Source organism: Rattus norvegicus, chromosome 3 (genome assembly GCF_021556685.1).
Source record: "Rattus norvegicus strain SHRSP/BbbUtx chromosome 3, alternate assembly SHRSP_T2T, whole genome shotgun sequence".
Lineage (NCBI taxonomy): Eukaryota > Metazoa > Chordata > Mammalia > Rodentia > Muridae > Rattus > Rattus norvegicus.
In genome coordinates this window covers 115,815,104-115,838,763 of record NC_141536.1, presented here as the reverse complement: position 1 = coordinate 115,838,763, position 23,660 = coordinate 115,815,104, and the positions used below count along the sequence as shown (strand labels likewise).

Sequence of the window (23,660 nt, the reverse complement as noted above, 5' to 3'; positions counted from 1 at the left end):
CACACCTCTGCATCTGTCTATGATTCTGTCATCGACCTTAAGGAGCTATTCCAAAGGTCTCAGGGATAAAGCCTGGCATGCTAGTCTGACCAGAGATGACAGGGCAAGAGGAGGGAGGAATCACTCAGCAGGAGAGCCATGACTTCATCCAATTCCTTCCTTATACAAATATTTATCAAGTGCCAACTCCAGGCCTGGCCCTGAGCCAGTGCTACGTTATGTCCATACATTATATCGTTCAGCAAGCCCTGCAGTTGTGGATAACATTGAGGACATTGTCTGCCTGTGTTCAACCAGGACAGACCAGGGAAACTCTTGGCCATGCCCTGAGGACTGCCTCCAATCTTACAAAAGGAATGCCTGTTTAAAACAACAACAACAACAACAACAACAACAACAACAACAACAACAACTACAGTCCATTGTGTCATAATTATAGAACAAACATCATTCGTTCAGTGTCTGCCATGGGGAGAGAGACTTTGAGAACCCACAAATGCCTTCCCACAGTCTAAATGGCTGTGGAAGGGCAGAGTAGTGGGCTCAGTGGGTGATATAATTCTTGGAGTCAGACGTGCCTGAGCCAAATGTCACCTGAGTAGGTACCAATGGGGATTTGTGGCTCCCCACCTCTTCTCATTCCTCATTTATATGAAAATAAAGACATTTATCAGAACCAATAAGACATCCTAAATAATAGAGAGCAGGCATGATGGAGTCAGGATAAATAACACTAAGGATGTCTCAAGAAGCTCTTAGAAATTATGTTTACTTAAAGTCATATTTAACATATATACATAGAGTTCAGTTGAAGTTACACTACTCACCTGGTGTGATACTATTCCATTTCCTACAAAAAGAAAATCATGAGGTAGCTAACAAAAACTCCAGTGTGGGGCATGGGACACTTCCTTCTGAGCTGTTGGTCAGAAGAGTTCAAGAGACTTACATGCAGGCTGCCCAGGGAGAAAAGCATCCACTAGTCCTATCCAGCCGTAACACACAAGCCGCAACCATGACCATAAGCCTCTCAAAGTTTCTTCAGGGGGCTGGAGAGATGGCTCAGAGGTTAAGAGCACTGACTGCTCTTCCATAGGACTTGGGTTCAATTCCCAGCAACCACATGGTGGCTCACAACCATCTGTAATGGGACTGATGCCCTCTTCTGGTGTGTCTGAAGATAGCTATAGTGTACGCATATACATTAAATAATAAATAAATCTTAAAAAAAAAAGTTTCTTCAGGGCCGAGGGCAGAGCGAGGGGGCCTAGGCAATCCCAACCACCATCTGCTTTCTCTTTGTACTGAAAGCCATTTTTCTGGAGTGAATATCTTTGTGTGTTGGGTTGTTATAACTCTGGTTAATATCCAAAGTTTTTAAAAAGTTGAAAGCTTTTTTATTTTAACCTTTTTTTTCTTTTCTTTCTTTCTTTCTTTCTTTCTTTTTTTTTTTCTTTTTTTTTTTCTTTTTTTTCGGAGCTGGGGACCGAACCCAGGGCCTTGCGCTTGCTAGGCAAGCGCTCTACCACTGAGCTAAATCCTCAACCCTTAACCTTTTTTTTTTTTTAAAGAGTAATGTCTTAGTTACTTTTGTATTGCTGTAATAAAACACCATGACCAAGGCAACTAACTTACCAACCGCAGATGGAGAGAGCGCGCTGGGAATGACCTGAGTCTTCTTGAAACATCAAAGCTCACCCCCAGTGATATTTCCTCCAAGAAGGTCAAACCTCCTAGTCCTTCCCAAACAGTTCCACCAGCTGCTTCAAACGCATGAGCTGATGGGGGACATTTTCATTCAAACACCACGTAGACTTTGTCATTTTTACCCCTCCTTTCTTCCCCACATTTATCTTATTACGCAGATCATTAATATTGTTTTGAGAATTCCATCTATGATACTATAGTTACATCATTTCTATTCCACCTTCTCCCCCTCCAACACCTCCTGTGCTCCCAACCTTTTCAAATTTATTATCTCTTCTTCATTACTTTTATGTATGTTTATACATATACATGAATACAACCTGCTTGGTCCATTTAATGTTGCTTGTATGTACTCGTGTTTAAGGTTGACCGTTAGGGACTGGATAACCTCTCAGGAGTCTCATCTTTGGAGAAGACTGATCTCCCTTCTCTCAGCAGCCGTTACTTGCCTGTAGTTCTTTACCTAATGGTAGAGTCTCATGAGAATTCCCCCATCTACATCAGCATGTCAACTGGTGTTGCCATTTTGCAGGTCTTTGTTTCAGCGATCACATTGTTGAGGTTTCCTCGTCATATACAGGAGACCCTATAGCAGATGCCTCTGGTTCTCACACTATTTCTGTCCTTCTCTGGCAATATTCTCTTAGCTGTAATGTAGGGGTTCTGCTGTAGCTGGACCAGGTAAGGCTGGGCACCTTTTTGTCAGGTGTTCTCTGAACACAGAGCAGCCGTGGATTTCTGAATAGTCTTTACCTACTGCAAAAGAAGCTGTAAGACAGGTAAGAATTATATGTACCTGTTGGTATAAGGCTAAATACTTAGAATGAAACTACAAGTTATATGGGGAGTTAGAGATTGCTCAGTGGTTAGGAACACTGATTATTCTCCCAGAGGACACTGGGACAATTTCCAGCACCACATGGCAGCTATCAACCATCCGTAACTCCAGTTCCATAAGATCTGACGCCCTCTTCTGCTTCTGTGGGCACCAGGCATGCATGTATGCATAGACAGACAAGCAAGTAAAACATCCACCCACATAAGTAAAAAAAAAAAAAAATTAAAGAAACTATACTGGTTTAGTGACGAAAGTTCTCCTCTAGGGTCAATGGCCTTACAATGAAGTTGACTGGGTTTACAGTATCGGGTATAAACCTGTTCTATTGAATGGCCCTTATGTCTAAGTGTGTGGCTTATACCTTGGTGACCCCTAAGATTTAAGTTCCACTACTGCACTTTGAGTCTATCTTGTCAATGCTGGTCATCATTGTGGTGTTTTTGTTTTGTTTTTTCAAGACAGGGTTCCTCTGTCTAGCGTTGGCTGGCCTGGAACTCCCTCTGTAGACCAGGCTGGCCTCAAATTCATGAAGATCCACCTGCCTCTGCCTCCTGAGTGCCAAGTTTAAAGGTGTGGGCCACCAAACCCAGCTGACTCTTGTGATTTGTAGATGTCACAGTCAGGTAGGCCTATTGAACATCACAGAACACCGATCTCAGTCACACAGGGGTCGTTTACTGAGCATTTGCTCCAGAACTGATCTATCAGGAGTGCAGACCAGACTCCGGGGCTGTCTTTGACCTTGAGCCAGAATCCTACAGGGCTTTTAAGCCTGACATTCACAAACATCCATGCCAAGTTATTCCACCAATCAGGATTTAAAAATAGGGGACTTCCTTAGGAACATGGCTTTGTTGTACATTTATCCTGTCCTCATTGGTTGGGTGATTCTACTGTGGTGAGAAACTTGCCTTGCCTAACATCCATGCCTTAACTTGGCATCCAGGCGTTCATGGCTTAATTAGGCATTCTACCCCTGCACATGTCTCTTTCTGCCAAGTAGGATACCAATTCCCAGTGAGGTCTCGGGAACTTAAAATTTACTCGACCTCGACTCAAAATGGAAGTCCTATTCCAAATGGCTTCTTATACTGGTGCAGATGTTTCTCGTATGTTGGGGTCCATCCCAGGGGCAGCTTATAAAGGCAAAGACTATAAAAGCCCATGCACAGGAGCAGGAAGTGTTGCCAGGAGGTTGCTTCAGGACCAAGCTTATTGTGGCTACCTATGCAAAGCAGTTCTGATTGGCCTCTATTGTGATTGGTTTCCAATCACCAAATCACAGAACATAACAGAACATGCAACCAACTCCGGCGTGAGAAAGTTTCCTTCTAACACTAACAAAGGCTTCAAGTGCTGGCTAGATCCCAGGCCTTAACAGTTTGCATGGCAACTTTAAATTCTTGGAGGGCGAGGGCGAGGGCGAGTCCTCAGGGAAGGGGTTTCTGGGTCAGTTCCAGCTGGAGATTTGACCAAGTATACTGTTTCCAGAATGTGCTGTCTCCAGCAATAGGATCACATCTTTTTGAGTTTGGGAAGATATCGAAGGGTGATAGCAATGGCCTGTATTGTAATGGGAGTCTTCTAGATTTCCACTGACCAGCAAATCGAAGGGAGAATTCCTATGCTTGACAGTAAAGTTTTTGTTAATCTATGGTTCTAGGGGAGAAAACTGACACTTTAAGTGCCACTACTTCATCTGAATTCTATCTGTCTGCCTGTCTGTCTGTCTTCTATTATCTATCATCTGATATATGTAGGCACATATGTATTTTTAAGTTAATATAAAACAATGCTTCCCAAAGGTTTGCTAAATGCCTTAAGGTTATTTCCCTCCTCCCTCCTCCCCCTCTGTATTAGCCTCTCCCCATTTCTCCCCATGTCCAGCTACCTTGTTCTTTAGAGCTCCTTCCTCCATTATTTGTGTGTGTGTGTGTGTGTGTGTGTGTGTGTGTCTGTGTGTCTGTGTGTCTGTGTGTCTGTGTCTGTGTGTGTGTTGCTGGGGATTGTATCTAAGAACTCATGCCAGTTCTTAAACAGATTTAAAGTTCACCGTTTAAATTCTTAGCATGGACCAGGTGTGGTGGTACACACCTTTGATCCCAGCACTTTGGAGGCAGAGGCCAGAGGATCTCTGATAATTCAAGGCCAGTCTGTCCTACAGAGTGAGTTCTGTTGCAGCCAGGGCTATGTAGAGAGAACCTGTCTCCAAAAGTAAATAAACTTTTTTTTTTATGTAGCATGCTTAATTTCCTTAAGGACTTTCATTTTATCTTCAAATTGGCAGACAGACATTTTAGTAAGTAAAAATGCATTTATTAGTTGGTTAAAGGCAAGGAAACAATTCTTTAGAGATGATGTTTGGCACCACCATGGCTGAAAAATTTGGGTATGTTTGCCTGTGTATAAACTGATTTTTGAGGAACTACTGTCAAGGTTATTGTCACCTGAATTCAGGTTCAGTACAGCCTGAATCCATGATCACTTGCCCTGGGTAACTTCCTTTCAATATGAGTACGCCAGCCTTCGGATGTTTCAGGTGGAGTTGGTCTCAACAAGGTCTCTGCGGCTTTCCCGCTGCCTGGTCTCAGTGGAAATCAACTTCAACTGTTTCATGCATGCTGCATACCAGGCCCTTTTTGTATTACCTTCACACCTGCCTAGTAAGTAAACAAAACTTGCCCTGTCCCCAGGACTCTGAGGACTGCCCTTCACAGACAATGCCTGCTCCTACAATACTAGCCTCTTTACTTTGCCAGGAGGGTGACCCTCAGCAAGCTGGTTCATCTCTATGACTCTCATCTTTATTCCAGGAGAAAGCTATAGTAATGTGTTTCCTTCAAACTCGGGTGCTACAGCAGTGAACAAAGCCTGGAACCCTGCAAATACTGACCCTCCCAAGTTATTGTTACCAAAACAGCCAGGCTCCGGGCTGGCCTGTTAACATTACACCTGCTTATAGCAAGATGCACTTTCTGCCTGGTGTCCTAAGGCCACTCAGGCTCTTCTATCTCCTGGGATCATGGGTTTTCTTGGCCGTTGTTTTGTCTTTGAGATGAGGTCTCACTATGTCATTATGGCTGGTCTACAACTCTCTATATAGAACAAGATATCCTTAAACTTACTTAGATCCACCTGCTTCTGCCTCAGGAGTGCTGAGATTAGACATGCTTCTCCACCCAGGCTGTCTGTCTGTCTGTCTGTCTATCTGTCTATCTATCTATCTATCTATCTATCTATCTATCTATCTATCTATCTATCTATCTATCTACCTACCTACCTACCTACCTACCTACCTACTTTTTTCTTAAGGTGCTGTCATGTATTTATTTATTAGTGTGCTTCCCTTTTGAAGAAAACATTAGGAAAACACAGAAAAGCAGGGACAGAGCTTCAAGTCTTCATAGTCTACTGCCCCAAACGACCTAGTATCACTTGTCTTCTACAGAACTAGAGCAGTGGCAGGCCCATGACGATGTCACTTCCTAGACTATCTGGCACACTGGAGTGACCATCTGACTATAAGACAGTACACTCAGAAGCCAGCCTCTGAAGTTCCCAGGCTGTCCTACCCTTTGGGCTGGCTGGACGCAGACGATGTGTCCCTTCCACAGATGGAGATAAACTGTGGGATCCTCCAGAACCATACAGAGCAGGCAGGGCTGCTCTTCCTACCTCACACACCCAGAACTGTTGGCTTTCTTGTTTTGTTTTTTGTTTGTTTCTTGAGACAGAGATTCTCCATGTAGTCCTGGCTGTTCTTGAACTCACTCAGTAGACCAGGCTGGACTCAAACTCACAGACATCCCCTTCCTCTGCATCCCTAATGCTAGGATTGAAGGTATGCGCCACTCTGCCTGGTTCAGATAACTTTTTAAATCTGATTTTTAAAAGCTTTATATACTATATGAATGTTTTGCTTGCATGTAGGTGCATTGCATACAGATGGTAATAGTGCTCTAAGGCCAGAGGAAAGCATCTGATCCCTTGGGATTGGAGGTAATGTGTGAACCAAGTGCTCTTAACTGCTGAGCCATCTTTCCAGCCCATATGCATAACTTCTAATGTCCTGAAGGGCTGGCCCTGGCAGGGATCATAGGTAGCTGAACCTCAAAGGCACCACAAGCTGTGGGGGATCCAACAGTTTGCTGCTCAGTCTGTTTTGCTTCCCACAGGTAAACAAGGTTTCACATGTGCCCTTGTTCTTGCTTCATATATGTTCTTTCCTGTTGCCACAAATTCTTCACTTTAACTCAAAAGCAGCAACCATTCCACAAGAGGTGGACAAGCCACAAAGCACTCACTATTTTTGTCTGGCGTTGGCATTTGCTGTCTCTAGTTCTAGTGTAGAAACCTTGTTCTGTATTTTGAGAGATCTTTGAAAACATCAAGAGAGCTTGCATATCAATGGTCCTGAACATTGTGGGACTTTCTCTCTCTCTCTCTCTCTCTCTCTCTTCTCTCTCTCTCTCTCTCTCTCTCTCACACACACACACACACACACACACCCACGTGCGCGCACGGGCACGCACAGACACAGGCACATATAAACTATACACTCAGGGTTGCACACTTAGGTTAACCTGGTTTAGATACCTTCCTGTTTTGTTCTGCTGTATCACAACTGAGGTCCTACTTTTTCTGCCTTTGAGCTATGCCTCTCTTTTAAAGAATTCCATGTCCTGCCATCTCCTGAGTCCACATTTCCTACAGGTTTTCATGAGGCAGCACTAACAGATAATCCCAGGAAACAATCTCCAAATGTCAGAAAGCAATTTATTAAAAAAACAATTAAGGCACAAAAATACAAAATTTCAAACAAAAGTCTTTTAAATTGCTGTGTTCTATATTCAAAGAAATTTCTCCAAATTATAATTTAACTTTTTAAAATAGACAATCTATGTTTAACCTCTAGACTTTCTCCCCACAGAAATGAATGTTTTCCTAATTCTAAAACAGTGTCTTAATACAGTATTGAGTTCCTGTCCTATAGCATATCCTTCCTTAAAAATCTAGTTTTGTCACATATACATTTATATGTTCAGAATTTTATATATTAAACTTCTTTCTGATGTAAGGCTTAGTGTTTTGTATTGCTTACTGCATGCTGTCAATCATACGAAGACAAGTATCAGAACGAGAGACAAAACAGCATGATCTCTCTCAGCTTCAGTCATGTACAGCCAGGGAATGGCCCAAACCTTCAAGAGGGCATGAAGTCAACTCTGTACGTGTACTTCAGGTTGAATCCTTACATTATAGTAGTATAAACACAATGTACCGAGAACCTTCAAGAGGGCATGAAGTCAACTCTGTACACATACTTTTAGTTTAATTGTGACATTATAGTAGTATAAACATAATGTACCGAGATACAGGTGGCACTCTCCACAGGATAGGAAAAAAACAAACACAAAACCCCAAAACAAACAAAAAACTTGGGAAAACGCATGGGAGTATCCTACCATCTCCCAAACTTACAACTTCCACCTCCTATTTCTTACTGAAATGTAATAACTACCCATGAAGGCAGATTTTTAAATATTAACTTAATTCAAATCATGAAAAAATGTCTCAAACTTCCTATGCCTCCAAAATCTAACATGAACTGTATTCCCAGAAGTCTTGAACATGGGAGCCTTATCCTTAGAGCACGAAATTAAAAAATAGGTCCATCAAGAGCATCCTGAACAGACACTGAGCTGAGCACCTGCAGAGTCCCAGTGTTGTCTGCAGACCTGAGGCAGACAGGGAAGAGGAGCTGTGCGGTGTTCCTGGGTGGCGTTCCCAGTCCTTGTGATCTACAGTGACAGCATAAGGATACATGCTGGGGCTAAGGCCCCAAGAAATACTCACCTTAGGGCACTGAACGTCAGCACCTGGCAGTTATCACTAAATGCAACAGACACCATACACGTGCTTGCAACAACATTTCTAAGCAGTTTTTCTCTGGATAGAAAGAGAGAGTTCATTTCATATGCCAGAGGCAGCATTATCTGTCTTTCCTGGGTTTCAGAAATACCACTGAGGTGGCGTCAGAAGCACTTCCCTGCCCTCAGCTCCAGACTCGCACCCTGCTCCTGCAATGTGTAGCTCCTGCTGGCTATGAGCAGAAACACTGAAGTGCTGATGTGGGCTGGGGGTCAGCTGCTTCATGCTGTGAGGACAGGGTATTAAATCAGATGTGGAGGGGCCCATGGTGGTGCGTGCCTATAATCTTAGCAAGAGGTTCACAAGTCCAACTTCAGCCTGAGCCACGCAGTGACACCCTGCAATGCTCCTCCCCCGCAAGACATCCCCAGTTTTCAAAGAACTGAGTTAGAAGGTGGATTATGACAAACCTAAAATGGACACACAACTATAGAAATATATATCTACCAACCCTTTTGAAACGAGACCGCAGGAAATAAACTCAGAAAGTAGGCATTTGAAAGAAAAAGGTTTGTTTTGTGGTGCCACGGTGAAAATCTTCACAGGCTCTGGATAGTACTTCTTATCATTTCCATGTTTTCTCAATTTTCCCAGGGTTCTAACCCACAAGGCCAGAAGTCCTCCAGAGAGAAGGCATACAAGACGCTGCCTGTCATTACCACATTCAATGTCCAACAGCCTGGTATCTTTGGTCACGAAAGTGGCAAACGTTCACATTTTCATCACTCTACATTCAAGTGCCTTTCAAGTCTAGAACATTCTTTGTTTAAAAATTATTAGAACAGAAACTTTCAATCATACATTATAAACATAATTTAACAAGGTGTAAAATACGGTTGAGAGCTGGTTAATTACATGTTGATGCATGGTATAGTTAGATGTTTGTGTAACAAATTGGTACTTCACAAGTCTTCACAAGGTTCACAAGACAGTGCACCCCAGGCTGGGATAAAGTGCTATAGGGAGTCGCGTGGCCAGGTTCACAGCAGAAGTAGCAGCAGCACATGTACCTGAGGCCTGCAGTCTTTGTGCACACGTGTTCCCGTGCTCAGACTGTGAACTGGAGTGCATGGTGGTATTTACAAACAAAGGCTGTGTGCACACCAACAAAAGGGGCAAGATTAAATAAATGAACATGCTTGAGTTCCAATATTGTCACTTCAGTATAAAAAAAATCAAATAAAATGATCACTACAAAAGATGAAGACCGCTGTGTTAGCATTCAGGAGAATCATGTTATCTCGAAGTTGAGGGGAAGGAATGTTCACAGAGATTTTTCTCTTTTCTTTTTTCTTTTTGGTTTCTGTGTTTTGAGGCAGGGTCTCACTATGTAGATCTCTCTGGTTGTCCTGGAACTATGTAGACCAGGCTTGGCCTTGAAATTACAGACATTCAACTGCCAGTAGTGTGCCGCCACGCCCAGCTGCAGATTCTTTTGTCTGGAGAAAACTGAGGGACACAACCTGGCATGCCTGTGGCTGCCGCCTAAGAGGCATCTGAACACATGTCTTTAACACTTCTTAAATTGTTTCCAAAATCAGGCAACTTAATGGCAACAAAACTGACTTTATGAGTCCGTTTCAAAGATGGCTTTCTGAGGGCGGCAGACCCTCCCACACCTGAGTTCTTCACCTGCATACACAGATCTCCAAGACAACAAAGTGAGACATGTATCATAGCGCAGCTGTCAGTTTTGACGAGAGCCAGGCCTTTCCCATCACCTGACCGCGCTCCCATGCACACTGGACCCACTGGGGCCCTGATCACATTATCTTTTCTGAAGAGAACATTTTTTCAGCTATTTCAGATCTGGTCATAATTTCCTGGTTAAAAAAAGAAAGAAAAATAGGTGTCAAATGCTGGTGCTACATCTAGAACCTACAAAAATGTTCTAATCTAACAAGTCACTATTTAATCTTTTTAATAGACCTAAATTTAGAGAAGTAGCAGATAAATACCATATTCCTCCTGCCCCCAAGCCCCACTCTCTAATATAGTAGGTCAATTACCAGCAGAGGCTGGAAAGGTCAGCTTCCTTCTACCTAGCAAATGAGTTTCGGATCTGTGTAGCTTAGACAGAACTACAGCTAACAGGGACTTCATGTGACTAAGGTCTCATGTTACTGAATCCAGAGTTAATTAGTGTATCAAATAAGTTCAAGTGCACCACTAACTAGCCTTCCAGCACATCCCTGCAAGTTACAGGTCCTCCACCCTGCCGTCCTGCTACACAACTCTACCTCAGAACCACCTCTCTGTCAGCTCTTCTCACACTCTACAGTCAACACAACATGCTGTGCACCGACTGCTAACAGCTGCCCCTGCTCTGGGCGAGCCAATGCTTTCTTTGTCTTTATCTTTTAGTCCGTAGAGCAGATGTGCCCTGCCTTGGGCTACCCTGCGATGTCTAGATGACCCATAATTAACTTTTCCTGCCCAGACCTTTATTTAAATTTCATGCTTAGTAAGTAAAGCTGGAAATAAACTAGTCCAATAAATTATCTCTACATTTCAAAAGCTAAACAACGGACACATAGGCCTTTAAAAAGACTTTCAAACCAAATCTCATGAAATGCCTCTTCCCTTCACTTACACCGAGCAGCTTTTACCCTGCTTCCTTGCCTGTATCGAGACTTAGCCCACAACCCTTCACACATCACGCCGGCTCTATCCCCTTCTGCCTGCTCAGTTAGTTGGTAACTTCTTCAAAGTATTTTTAGAATTAGCTTCTGAAATGCAGTGAAAATGGAAACAGCTCTAGGGAAATAAGCAACAGAATGTTTACCTCATCTGAGTCCACTAACACTGGGAGAGCTCTGAAACAAAAGACAAGGACAGTGTCACTCAAACGAGGCCCAGGAGTCAATGAAAACCAAATGCAACAGTGGCTAAGAAGAGAGCGCCCGCTCATTAGTGTGAGCCTCTGGAGGCTCAGGTGATCCGCCTAACATCCCTCAGTCCACAGTCAGAGCTGTGGGGCAGCTCCAGGAGGGACCAGGGCTCAGGGTACTGGCAGTATTCTACCTTTCGAGTACATAAAGGAACTTATTTTAAAACCTTACTGACGGGGTTGGGGATTTAGCTCAGTGGTAGAGCGCTTGCCTAGGAAGCGCAAGGCCCTGGGTTCGGTCCCCAGCTCCGAAAAAAAGAACCAAAAAAAAAAAAAAAAACAAAAAAAACCCAAACAAACAAACAAAAAAAAAAACACCTTACTGACATCTACCTAGGATGTGTGTTTTCCAGAATGTGTATTTCTTTAAAAATGTTCAGTCTAAAGTTAACAGAAATGGTTAAGAATCTGAACTGTAAACAGAATCAAGCTAGTGCAAGTGCAGGTCTAGTGCATATGGAGTAGCTGGCTAACAACTCACAGCCTTCCACACGCTCCCACCCCACCCCAGCTACTGCTTAGCCCTTTGCTACTGTTTTGCTTTTAACCGTCAGCGGGGTAGCTTAGTGATGATCTGTGATTTAACTAGGAAACTCATATTTCATGCTTTTATGAATATCAGGAGATGAGTACCATATTATCAAAGATAGTATTTTGGGCTGAGGAGATAGGTCAGTGGTTAAGAGCACCGATTGCTCTTCCAGAGGTCCTGAGTTCAATTCCCAGCAACCACATGGTGGCTCACAACCATCTGTAATGAGATCTGATGCCCTCTTCTGGTGTGTCTGAAGACAGCTACAGTGTACTCACATACATATATACATACATACATACATACATACATACATACATACATACATACATAAATAAAATAAAAATAGATAGTATTTCTTTTGTATGGAGACACTGGTTTAGAGATGTTTGTTTATTGTATGTGTGAGTAGCTGTGTGTGCGGGGACCACAGGTGTGGAAGTCAGAGAGCTCCACAGAGCTGGTTCTTGGCTTTCACCCCTGTGAATCCCTGCAGTTGAACTGAGGCTGGCAGGCTTGGCAGCAAGTGCCTTTACCTGCTGTGGCAGACATAAACACATCTACACTTCCCAACATCTAGGGATGAAAGATAAAGAACCTTGACACTAGGGGAAAACAAAGCAAATACATTAAAAAAAAAAAAATAAAACTATCATATAAAACAAAGACCCCATAATAGGAAAACTAAAAATGCACACTCCTTCTGAAGCCTTCAAAGCCCAGGCTAGTGAGACAGCTTGTGGTTAAGTAGGCCACCAACATGGTGACTTGAAATGGCTATACAATGGAAAGTCAGAGAACGGGGACCAGGCTGTGTTCAGCTCTGTAAGAAGTAGTGATGGGGGTCACATACATTCATATACGTATATACACACCACATGCATACCAATGCACACACACTTGCACATGTGTGCACACATACACACGCACTCACAGGCATGCACTCGAACACTCAGACATGCACATACATGCAAGTACACACACACACACAGACACAGCCTGAGATACACTGAATGAAATCCCCTTAAGCTAGAGCCCGAGGTCCAGACTTGAACAGAGGATATTTACACATCTGTGAAGGAAGAGGGAATATTTTCTTCCACCCACTTCAAATCTTCATCCTGTAGAAATAAACATTTACATTTAGTTTTTCCTAAATCTTACTGAGAACATGTTCAGCATGTCTGTAAGTTTACATACTCACATCAGATGCATGGAGTCTGCTGTGCTGCATGTGCTCTAGAACCTGGCGTAGGCACCACATAGCAAGTGCCATGTTTCATAAACAGACAGAAAATGCTGATTTTTCTGTTTCTTGGTTTTAGCTAAGAACATAACTGTTCTTTTTCTTTTTGTCCCAAGAAGTCAAAATAAAAATGCAGAACTGATTTGCGAGAATGGGAAATAGCAAAGGTATATTTTGATTTTCTTGCTTCTACCCCTCATTATGCCTAATTTGTAAAAAATTTTGAGTTTATAGTTTTTTCACCAGAAAATTATAATGGGTAATGCTCTAACCCTAGCAAAGCACTGAATGGAGCGCCTGTGCTTGTGTTCATATCCCATAGGGGGCAAGAAAGACCAGTCAGGTCAGGCAGTGGTGGTACACACCTCTGATCACAGCACTCAGGAGGCAGAGGCAGGTGATCTCTGTGTTTGAGGCCAGAAACCCTGTCTTAAAGAACAAACTAACAAACGAGCAAGCAACTCCCCCTCTGCCCCCAAAGGAAGCCAATCAGATGGGGTAGCCAGGTGTCTGTCCTTTCTAATAAGCTTACTTCTATTATTACACTTAGAAAAGAGAGACAGCACTGTAAAATAAACCCAGTTTTTCTTTCCTGTGTTCCTGGCTCCCTGGGTTGGTCTAAGGTTGCAGCGTAAGCACTTTGCTGCCTGAGACAAGGCAATAGAGCCCATTTCTGCCTGGTTCCCAGGGAAAAATTAGTGATGAAAAATAAGACCTCTAATTTCTGATCAAAAGCCAACCCTTAGTTGAGATGAATGGGTAAAATTCTCTGGTGTGTTTGTGACTACTGAACCTTAAATAAAGTGCTCTACGTCACCAATACCTAATACAGAGCAGTACCTAATGAGTAAGACAGTAAGCATCCCTCTTTGAAAACTCTTGGGGCCAGAAGCGTTTTGGGGTTCACATTTGATATACAGCATGAAATGGGATGGGAATCCAAGTTGAAACATAAAATTCATTTTTAACTCAGACACTTTACATGAGAGGCTGAGGGCAATTTCACACAGTATTTTTAAGACTCAAGTAGATAAAACAAAGTTTCACAATACTTTTCCCATTTGTGGTGTCATGTTGATGCTCAAAAATTTGGGGACTTTGAACTTTCAGATTAGGGTGCTCTACCTGCAGGTCTAATACCAAGTGAAAAAAAGAAAAAACTAGAGGTTTCAAATTATCATGAAACCACTCAAAGAATACCATTCCCAAATTGCCAAAAATAAACATAAGAGAACTTGTTAAATCCAACAGAGAGCAGGCTGTCATACGGCACCTGCCCTGTGGACACCCCGCACATGTCCTTTTTATCATTCCAAGGCAGCAGAGGGCAGGAGAGCATACGGCTTTACTCTGCTTAACCACCATCACCACCACTTTCATGCACAGCTCGCACCTCTAAGGTACTTTACGGCTCTGAGGCGGGTGTGGCAGTGCGACCTTTAATCCCAGCACTCAGGAGGCAGAGCAGGCAGATCCAGGCAAGTGTGATCTGTACAGTGAGCTCTGGGCTCACCCAAGTAGTGGTTCACAACCTGGCACAACTGATTCCGGAGGCTCCAGATTCTGACCAGAGGGCACCAGGCACACATGTGGTCCACATGCAGACATACATGCAAACAAAACACTCATATATATAAAATTAAGTAAAATAATTAATAAAACTCACCCCTGCCCTATACTCTACATTTTATTCATGCTTCCACGGTTTTAAAAAGTCTGTTGCTTTAGAAAGCGAATGGGACACTTGAAGTCCTTTTCCCAACAGGTTAACTGTCTGTACTGTACCTAAGACAGCTTCAAAAGAAATGGCTTGGATATGCTTAAAAGCCACCACTGACGTTTACCAAGACAAAGCTTCAGTCTGGGATGAGCCTGGTAGAGAGCCCTGGGTAGCCATGGACTCAGACACAGCAGCACTGGGGAAGCTGAGGCCGCTGGGCAAGCACAGCTCCTGAGATGAGACAGCAGCAGCAGCACAGCCACTATGGCCTCGGTGCACGGAAACAGCTGATTTAGTAACACTCCTTGGCTAAACCTCCCTGGACAGTCAGTGACTCTGGCACCGATACAGACTCTCAAGTGCTAGACGAAGACTGCACTAAATAGATACTCACGAAGTTCTCAGAAGTGGGTTTAGCTGTTCCGTTCGAAACCGTTTTTGAGGCTCTTAGTTTTATTCCTTCAGCTATAATGAGAAACATCCGAGACATATAAAAGATTAGACATATGAGACATATAAGAGATTAGAAAATTCTAACTTCACACTTAATACCCAATAAGAAAAAAGATTATTTTTAAAAACAAGTTAGGAGTAGATACTTTAGCCAGGGGAGGAGCTCAATGTGCATTTCAGGAATCAGAAAGAAGCTCACAGGCTTCTGAATTGATGTTCCACCACTGGACAGTTCACGACCCACATTCATACAGTGTGTCTGTGCACAGTAGGCTCACTTCAAAAGGATAATTTAATTTCTTTGTACTGGTGATGAAGCTGTAGTAAACAGACGATGAATTACTAACTATAGTCACCCTATTGTATAACCCAGTAAGCCTTGTCCTCTTGTCTAACTAGAATTCTGTCCTTTCTATTACTGTTCCTGCTTTTCCTCCTTGCCCCAACCTCTTTTGTCTCTGCAGGAGATCAACAGTTTTGGCTTCTGTAATATCAGTAATAACATGTGGTGTCTGCCTTTCCATCCCTGACCTGACCCTGTCCTCCTGACTCAGGCTCTGGTGACTCTATACCACAAGCAGGTTCTCAGCTTGCTGCTCTGAAATGCATCTGTGGAGGAGCTCAACCACACACGTCTTCCAATTCAATTTACTTTAAAGTTTAAAATGTGTAAAATTTACTGTATTTCAAAAATAAAACATCTTTGGGGGCTTGGGATATACTTCAGTGGTAGAGCATTTGCCTAGGATGTGTGAAACACTAGGTTTCATCACTAACACTCCCAAAACACACACACACACACACACACACACACACACACACACACACACACACACACACACACACACATATCTTGGAAATCTTCACTTGCTAGACATATAAGCAGCAGTGTATGGCTATTATATACAATATAAAATTATTTTCTTCATTTGATGAGAGCTTTTTATTTTTAAGTATTTAAAAACATATGCATATGTGTCTAGGTGGTATGTACATATGTACATGCAGGCCAATCTCCTCTAGAGAGACTCTGCACTGTCCAGGACTTGTAGTAAGTAGAGTTTGACGTAAGCTCTTCGTCTGGCTCAGTCATGCTGACTGCCCTTTGTGGGCTTGGAGCCCTCACTGCTGCTGTCTTGTATCTCCCGGTTAGAAGATGAGAAGAGTGAGCATTTTCAATGTGCACCCTGTCTGTTCTAGTCTTCTACCCACTGACCACCATATGGGTAAGCTCTTGTTGGATGTTTTCCTTTATCATTCTCTACCTTATTCTTTATTTCAGAGGTGTCTCTCACTTAGCCTAGACTTCACTGTCTCAGGAAGACTGGCTGACTAGCAAGCCTACAGATCCGCCTGTTTACGCCGTTCCTCTTCTCCCTCCCCACTCTAGCAAGGGTGTTACTCCTGGCTCTTATACAGGTGCTGGGATCCAAACTTAAGTCATGTGTACAGCAGACACTCCTGAGCCACCTCGCCAGTGTATGGGTGTGTGTGTGTGTGTGTGTGTGTGTGTGTGTGTGTGTGTCTGAGAGGGAGAGAGAGAGAGAGAGAGAGAGAGAGAGAGAGAGAGAGAGAGAGAGAGAGAGAGAGAGAGAGAGAGAGAGACCAGAGGACTACAGAAGCCTGGAATTAGCCAAGAATGCCCTCCTGGCTGGCAAGTGAGGTCCAGAGATCTGTCTTTCCCAGCACTGCATAGACATGATACCATGCCTGGCTTTTTTTTTTTTAAATACCAATGTTAAAATTGTTCTGGAGATTGAATTCATGTCCTCATGCTTATAAGGCGAACAACTTTGCAAGCTGAGACATCTCTCTAGTCTTCATAGGAAAAATTTGAAATATATGTGACCTTGCATCTCAAGTAAAGATTTCTTTCTGTTAAAATATGTACAATAGTCATTTTAAAAAAAACACACATCACGCACTTAAATTTTCAGATGTTACCATGAATTCCTCAACTTCATCATCAGAGTCATCTATCAAGGGCATGAAGGCATACCTAAAGAAAAACAAAGGAGCCTTTAAGCCTGATCACCAGCAGTCACTGCATATAAAAAACTGCACTGTCCAAGTTTTGTCTAAGTTAGTCATGCACCAAGATAACTAACACTCTGCCTACCATATTTTAGCGTCTTCCCTAATGAAAGAGGGCACTAATTTGATTAGTGACGCTAAAGGTGATAAGGTCAAATACCTTCTCAAAAATACTGTGTTGATGACAAAATTTACTTCTACATATTGTCCAGGATAGCAAGGAAGAAATTTAAAGGTTTATTTATGTGCATGAGTGGTGTCACTGGCATATATTTAAACACATTGCATGCCTGGTGTCTGCAGAGGTCAGAAAAGGGCATTAGATGTCCTGGAGCCGGAGTTACAGGTAGTTGTGAGCCACTATGTGGACAGTGGGGGCTAAACCCAGGTCCTTTGCAAGAGGTTAAGCAGCCAATGCCCTTAAACACTGAGCTCTCTCTCCAGCCAGAAAATGGTTGTAGGCAAACAAAAAGCATTGTTTAGAGGGCTGGTGTTTTATTTCATCATCACCAAATGAGTCCATATTTAAATTAACACATCTTCGAATCCTCTAGAAATGTTTGTATTTTAATTATTAAATACATTATATATTAAATATATCACATGTGATGCACTGTTGAGGAGACGATCTTCCCTAAGGTCTTTTGGGCCACATCTTTCTAAGAAAAGGTCACTTTTGCCTCATAGCACACTAAAAAGGTAAAAGCATTCAGAAAACACTGTTGATAATAGCAAAAATCTAGTAACGAAATGTCTAATTTTTTGGAATATATATAAATACACATACACACACACATATATCCACTCACATTACAAAATACTGAAGAGCCTCTGGTTACTGTGATGCCTCTATTCATTGTGTGAGACAAGTATATTTTTAAAAGAAAGGTACAGAACAGTACATGTATATGTGACCATTTTTACCTTTATTATTTATTTTTTAAAAAGCTCTTTTAAAGACAAGGTCTTGCCATGTATCACAGGCTGGCCTCAAACTTACACAGACCCACTTGCTTCCGCCTCCTGTGATTAAAGGTGTGTCCCAACATGCCCAGTCATTTAAAACAATCTTATTATATTTATTTGTGGGTGCATGCACATGCATGTGCTCACACAATTGGAGGTCAGAGGACAACTTTCAAGAGTTGTTTCTCGGGGTTGGGGATTTGGCTCAGTGGTAGAGCGCTTGCCTAGCAAGCACAAGGCCCTGGGTTCGATCCCCAGCTCCGAAAAAAAAAAGAAGTTGTCTCAAGAGTTGTTTCTCTACTTCCAACAGGTAGGTCCCAGCAATGGACTGGTCTGCAGGCGTGAGGGCAAGAGCCTTCACCAGCTGAGCTAACTCACTGGCCTGACATGACTGTTGGTTGAAGGCAGAAGGAAACACGCTTCCTAGTATGCCCACTTCATTTCTCCTAGAGGGATACGTAAGAAACTCAGTAGTTCTCTTCTAGGAGAAAACAGTGCAAGAGCAAGTGGGCTGTCTGCCACAGTCGACATCGGCCCTGTGACGTCAGGTCCTGCTCTCCCTGCCCAGCAATCCTGAAATAAATAACAGGCTGAATATCTAGAATCCCAAACTGTATACCTGTCTGAGCCTCAGGTCAGTGCTCTAGAAGTTTCTGACTCTGAGCACTCTGGATTTCAGATTAGGATACTTAGCCAGTAAAATCTATGCAAATATTGTAAACTCTGAAGACAAACGAGCAAACCCAAGCACGTGGTAGGACACTGCACCTGCTGTACTAGATGAGAAGCACACCATCCTGGCTCCTATGGACACGACTTTTCCACACCCCTCCCCAAGTGGACATTCTTTCCCAGCCCGGTCTTTCAGGTGCTAACTTATCTTAAAGCTATACTGTAAATTCCAGTTCTTCACAGAGCCGTCCCTACCTCCTGGACTGCTTAATGCCTCTCTCATGGCCTTGCATCCATTACGCTTGTTGTCTCACTTGACTACAAAACTGCTTGGTAACAAAAGTACTTCCCAACAGTCTCTCTGTTTTCTGTCAGGGTCCCTACAACCACTGAGGTCAGCAGTTCCCTGCTGTGAGGTGTTTGGTGAGGAATGAAACTTGGGTCAGCACTACTTTAGCAAGCTCTGTTCAAATCTTCCAGAGTCTAATCTTAAGGTATATTTTTCTTATGTAGTTAAGCACAGTAAAACTTTGGGGAAAAAAGTCTCCACATGACAATTATCATAACAAAGCTTCAGGGATGGCTACATCAAAACTCCCGTGCAAAGCAGTACAGCATCTGTAACCTCTGGGATCAACAATGTTCAGGGCAACAGGCATACGATGGATTGGACTGATGGAAGAAACAAAGTTCATGGCACCTCTTCCCTAAGGATCTAAACGATGCTCAGGACTGGGGGGGTTCAAGTGAGGGCTGGCTCCATGGAAGAGCAAAAAGATCACCAGGTTGTTAGACAGCTTTCTGGGTAAATGGGTGTCAGTCATTTTCTTCCTTTGAATTAAAAAAAAAGTCTAATGTTTAACAATTTGGGATTTTCTAATACTTTCTGTGAGATGTGCCTCCTACAATTTTCAACACCACAGAAGATAGCCAATGAATGCTTCCAGGTCGTATCTCCCCATGCTGGTTACCTCTGATTATTTGCTGATGGCCTCCATAAGAACATTATCACAATAAGGATGAGTGAAAAGAGGAAGCTCCAAAAGGCATCATCAACCCACAGCTCCATCCAGTCCTAAAGAAAGGATGATCCGAACACAAACGTCAGCCTTCTGACAAACCTGCACATGTCCCATTCCAACCGTACACAGGCCTGAGTACTGAGACCTCTCCAGTTGGCAAACCCTCCCTGTGAATAATTTTCTTCTAAGGAAACCTATGTTGTAAGCATTGTTTCTAAAACGCATACATATTTCCCTTCACAAAATGTTAGGAGCAACAGAAAGATTTAGGGGAAAAAAAAATCAAAACTAAGACTTAGAACTTTAAACAGAAAATATTAAGGGGGGGGGGGCGGACATTCAGCTTCTTTCCTTCAATGGTCTCTTATACTGCAGCAGCTTGAGGCTTCCCGGCACTTTGTGAGCACACTATGACCTCAAGACCAGGTTTTGAGTGGAAACTGTTCTTCCAGGTACAGCAAGCACCGGGCATCTCCCCAAAGCCCACGCTGAGTACAACATCAGCACCACACCAGACTTAGGTACAAAGCGGGGGCTGGGGCATAGCTTAGTGAGGCAAAGCATGTGCTCAGCTGTGCAAAGGGCTGGGTGCCAGTTCTAGCACCAAAGGTAAACAGAAAGAGAAAGAGGTGCAAATCCTTTCTCAAAATATGTGAAAGGAAGTTTGGGGAAAAGGGATAAAAATTCGAGAGGAACTTGTTCACATAGTTCCTTTTGGTGTTGTGAGACAGGGTCAAACACAGCCCAAGTTTGCCTTGAACTTTGGACCCTCCTGCCTCCTCCACCTCCTGAAGGCTGCAATTAAAGGTCTGTACTTATGTCAGTTTATGTGACACTGGCGTTAGACCTAGCAAGGCAAGCATTCTACCAACTGAGATCTACCCCAGCTTCAGAGTTATTTAAAACAGACAAAAGTTTGGATAGTTCTACAGAAAATAAATTTTAAAAATGCCCAATAAAATTATAATTTTACAAATTAAATTCATTGAAATTCCACAACAGTATAATTAAAAATAACTGTTTAAATAATTAATTTAATTAAATGCTTTAATTCTTCAATAATTTAGTTAACCACTTTAATTATCTAACTAATAATTTAATTAAATCTTTAAACACTTAAGATTTTATAGTCTGTTCCTGGCTTCCTTCGGGTGAAGATGTAGAACTCAGCTCCTCCTGCACCATGCCTGCCTGGTTGCTGCCATGCTCCTGCCTTGATGGTAATGGACTGAACCTCTGAACCTGTGAGCCAGCCCCAATTAAATGCATTCCTTTATAAAACTTAAAAAAAAGAAAAGATTTTACTTACTGATTGGCATTTTGCTATCCTGAAGGTCTTTGTTGTCCACACCATGAACACTATAGAAGCTGAAAGACAAAGAAAGCCACCTATGAAAGAACATACAACACTGAGATGGGCCATTTCTGAAAGAGGCATAGACAGATAGCTTACCCAGCACAGCAAAGATGAGTGTATTTGTAAAATGCCTATACAACGAAAATTTCACTGTGTTCTTTCTTAGCCTCAGAGTCTTCATAGTCTGTGCCAAACTTATAAAAATGTGAAAAGCCAGTTAAGGAAAACCATGGAAAATGGCCAAGAATAGTTAAAGCACAGGATGCTAGGACTAACTTCTAAGGTAACATGATCCCACTGATTAGGATCTACTGTGAGATCCTACAAAACTGCAAACACATTAAACTTACCAACTGAAACAAACAAATCTGTTCTTGTTAAATCACCCAAAAGTGTTCTTTAAAAGCTAAGGATTAAAAGTTCAAAAGTGAATTTGGAACTGCCTAAACCTTCACTTACCAGGACACTTCAGGCCAAGTTTCACTTGCCCTACCACCACCCTCAGCAGAAGGGAAAGCAGGGATAGAAGCGCACAGACTCCACGAGGTGGAGAGAGCCAGCTGAGCAGCTGCTGCAGTAGGAAAAGGATATCCACCAGCACAAGCCCGAGTCAAGGAGAGAGAGAGGCAGGCTGGCCAGAAGAACAAGATCAGAGTCATTCGCCTGCAGCAAAACAGCAAAAACAATAACCAAGCAGGAAAGGGGCAGGGGCATGGGGAGACATGAGAAAGGCTATCAATTCCAAATCTGTAAGTTAGATTCCTACAGGACTAACTGCTTTTGTGTTAGGTTCATTGAAATCAAAGACAACAAAGTCATTATCCAAAACCATCGATTTTGTATCTATCCTTGCTTTTATCTATCTGCTTGTCATCTGTAACCATTTGGGGAACCAGTTCTCAGTTTATAATAATAAAAATGACCAAGCAGCAACTGACAGTAAACTTTGCAAACTCAAGTTCAAAAGAAAGAAGTGCTATAGTAACTCACTTCTGGTTACCACTGAATACCATCCACAATCACTTTAATTTCTGGATTTCTATACGACCACAGAGTAAATTTCATCTTGCTTCCCTCCCCCTCTCACCCCCATGTACTAGAAAGTAACAAAGTCTATGCTGTCCAAAGGAGACATTTCTACTACAGTTACTACTAGAGGGTTTCCCAGTAAGTCACTCTGTGGACAGTTAAGAAGAAATCTTTGAAATGTGTATCTTTAGGTTCCCGAGAAAAAACAGTTCATTTTGTTTGTTGTGAAACAGGTCTCTTTATATAGTCCTGGCTGTCTTTGAATTCTCTTTATATCTCATGCTGGCCTCCAACTCAGAGACCTGCCTCTGCATCCCTAGTACAGGATTATAACAGGTGTCACCAATACGCTGGATATACAATTCTTCAGGATGAAGTCTATCGTTCAATTGCTTAATGCAAGGATCTATTCCCTGACTTCTCAAGCTCCAAGCACAAGCCACTTTGGAAGAGAGGCAGCCTGGACAACTTTCTAATGCACAGTGGCGTCTACGGCCATACCACCCTGAACGCGCCCGATCTCATCTAATGCACAGTGGCAGAGGACAGGCCACTAGGACAGAGAGGTACTGCTAAGGAGGGACTGCCTCCATCTCTACTGCAGCTCTGCTGTTCCAGCTCCAGAGGTGTCTACTTCCTGTCCGTTCCCCACAGGAAGGCAAGAAGCTCCGAAAAGCCACTGTAGCGGCTACACAGGACCCATTAACATCATTATATCTTTCCCTATGGCCTCATCTGCCATGATTTCCCCTCCCCACCACGTTTACACGCAAAAAACCAGAGCTGGGACATGTGAAGTCTTTCCTTTTTCTGCCAGAGGTTTTTTCCTCCTGCCTCTATTCTCACACCAGCACTCTAAAATGGTGATTTCTTCTGCTATGCTGCTTCAGTGAAGCTACAACTCTCTCTACGAGGTGTGAACTCTGTAAACACACAGACAATATTCTTTTTGTGCCTCACTGTGTGAGATGTATGCTGAGGTGTACATAATGAATTAAGGAGAAAATAAAGACATTCCTATCTGGGAAGTTACTACTTTCCTAAACTAAACTCTATTGAGAAAGCAATAATGTACAATTATATCTCATCCCACCATTACTACGGATTGACAGGAACCTGATTTTACTTATACCAACTATTTTGGAAGGACACGGTAAAGGATATGAACCACACAGAAATGGAGTCAATAACTGCTAAAACAATGTCAGTCAAAGCAACAGCTAAATGTTTAGAACCCTGAAAGAGAAAAGTATGGACAGCCCA

The 23,660-nt window shown here is 42.7% G+C and overlaps 1 protein-coding gene across 3 annotated transcripts in view; it reads right to left on the bottom strand.

Moving 5' to 3' along the window:
• Positions 1-7,301: 7,301 nt before the first annotated feature.
• The window catches only part of Tmem87b (transmembrane protein 87B), a 35,170-nt gene continuing 18,811 nt past the window's right edge, over positions 7,302-23,660 (bottom strand). Inside the window, exons 11-19 of one of the 3 annotated variants that reach the window (XM_087653335.1) lie at positions 21,960-22,031; positions 21,465-21,573; positions 21,321-21,379; positions 19,961-20,064; positions 17,243-17,316; positions 15,259-15,329; positions 12,967-13,019; positions 11,262-11,292; positions 7,302-10,299 (exon numbers count right to left, since the gene is read on the bottom strand). In XM_087653335.1, the coding sequence (XP_087509461.1) occupies positions 10,240-10,299; positions 11,262-11,292; positions 12,967-13,019; positions 15,259-15,329; positions 17,243-17,316; positions 19,961-20,064; positions 21,321-21,379; positions 21,465-21,573; positions 21,960-22,031 (633 nt within the window). In that variant the 3' untranslated portion in view covers positions 7,302-10,239. 3 annotated transcript variants of the gene reach the window in all.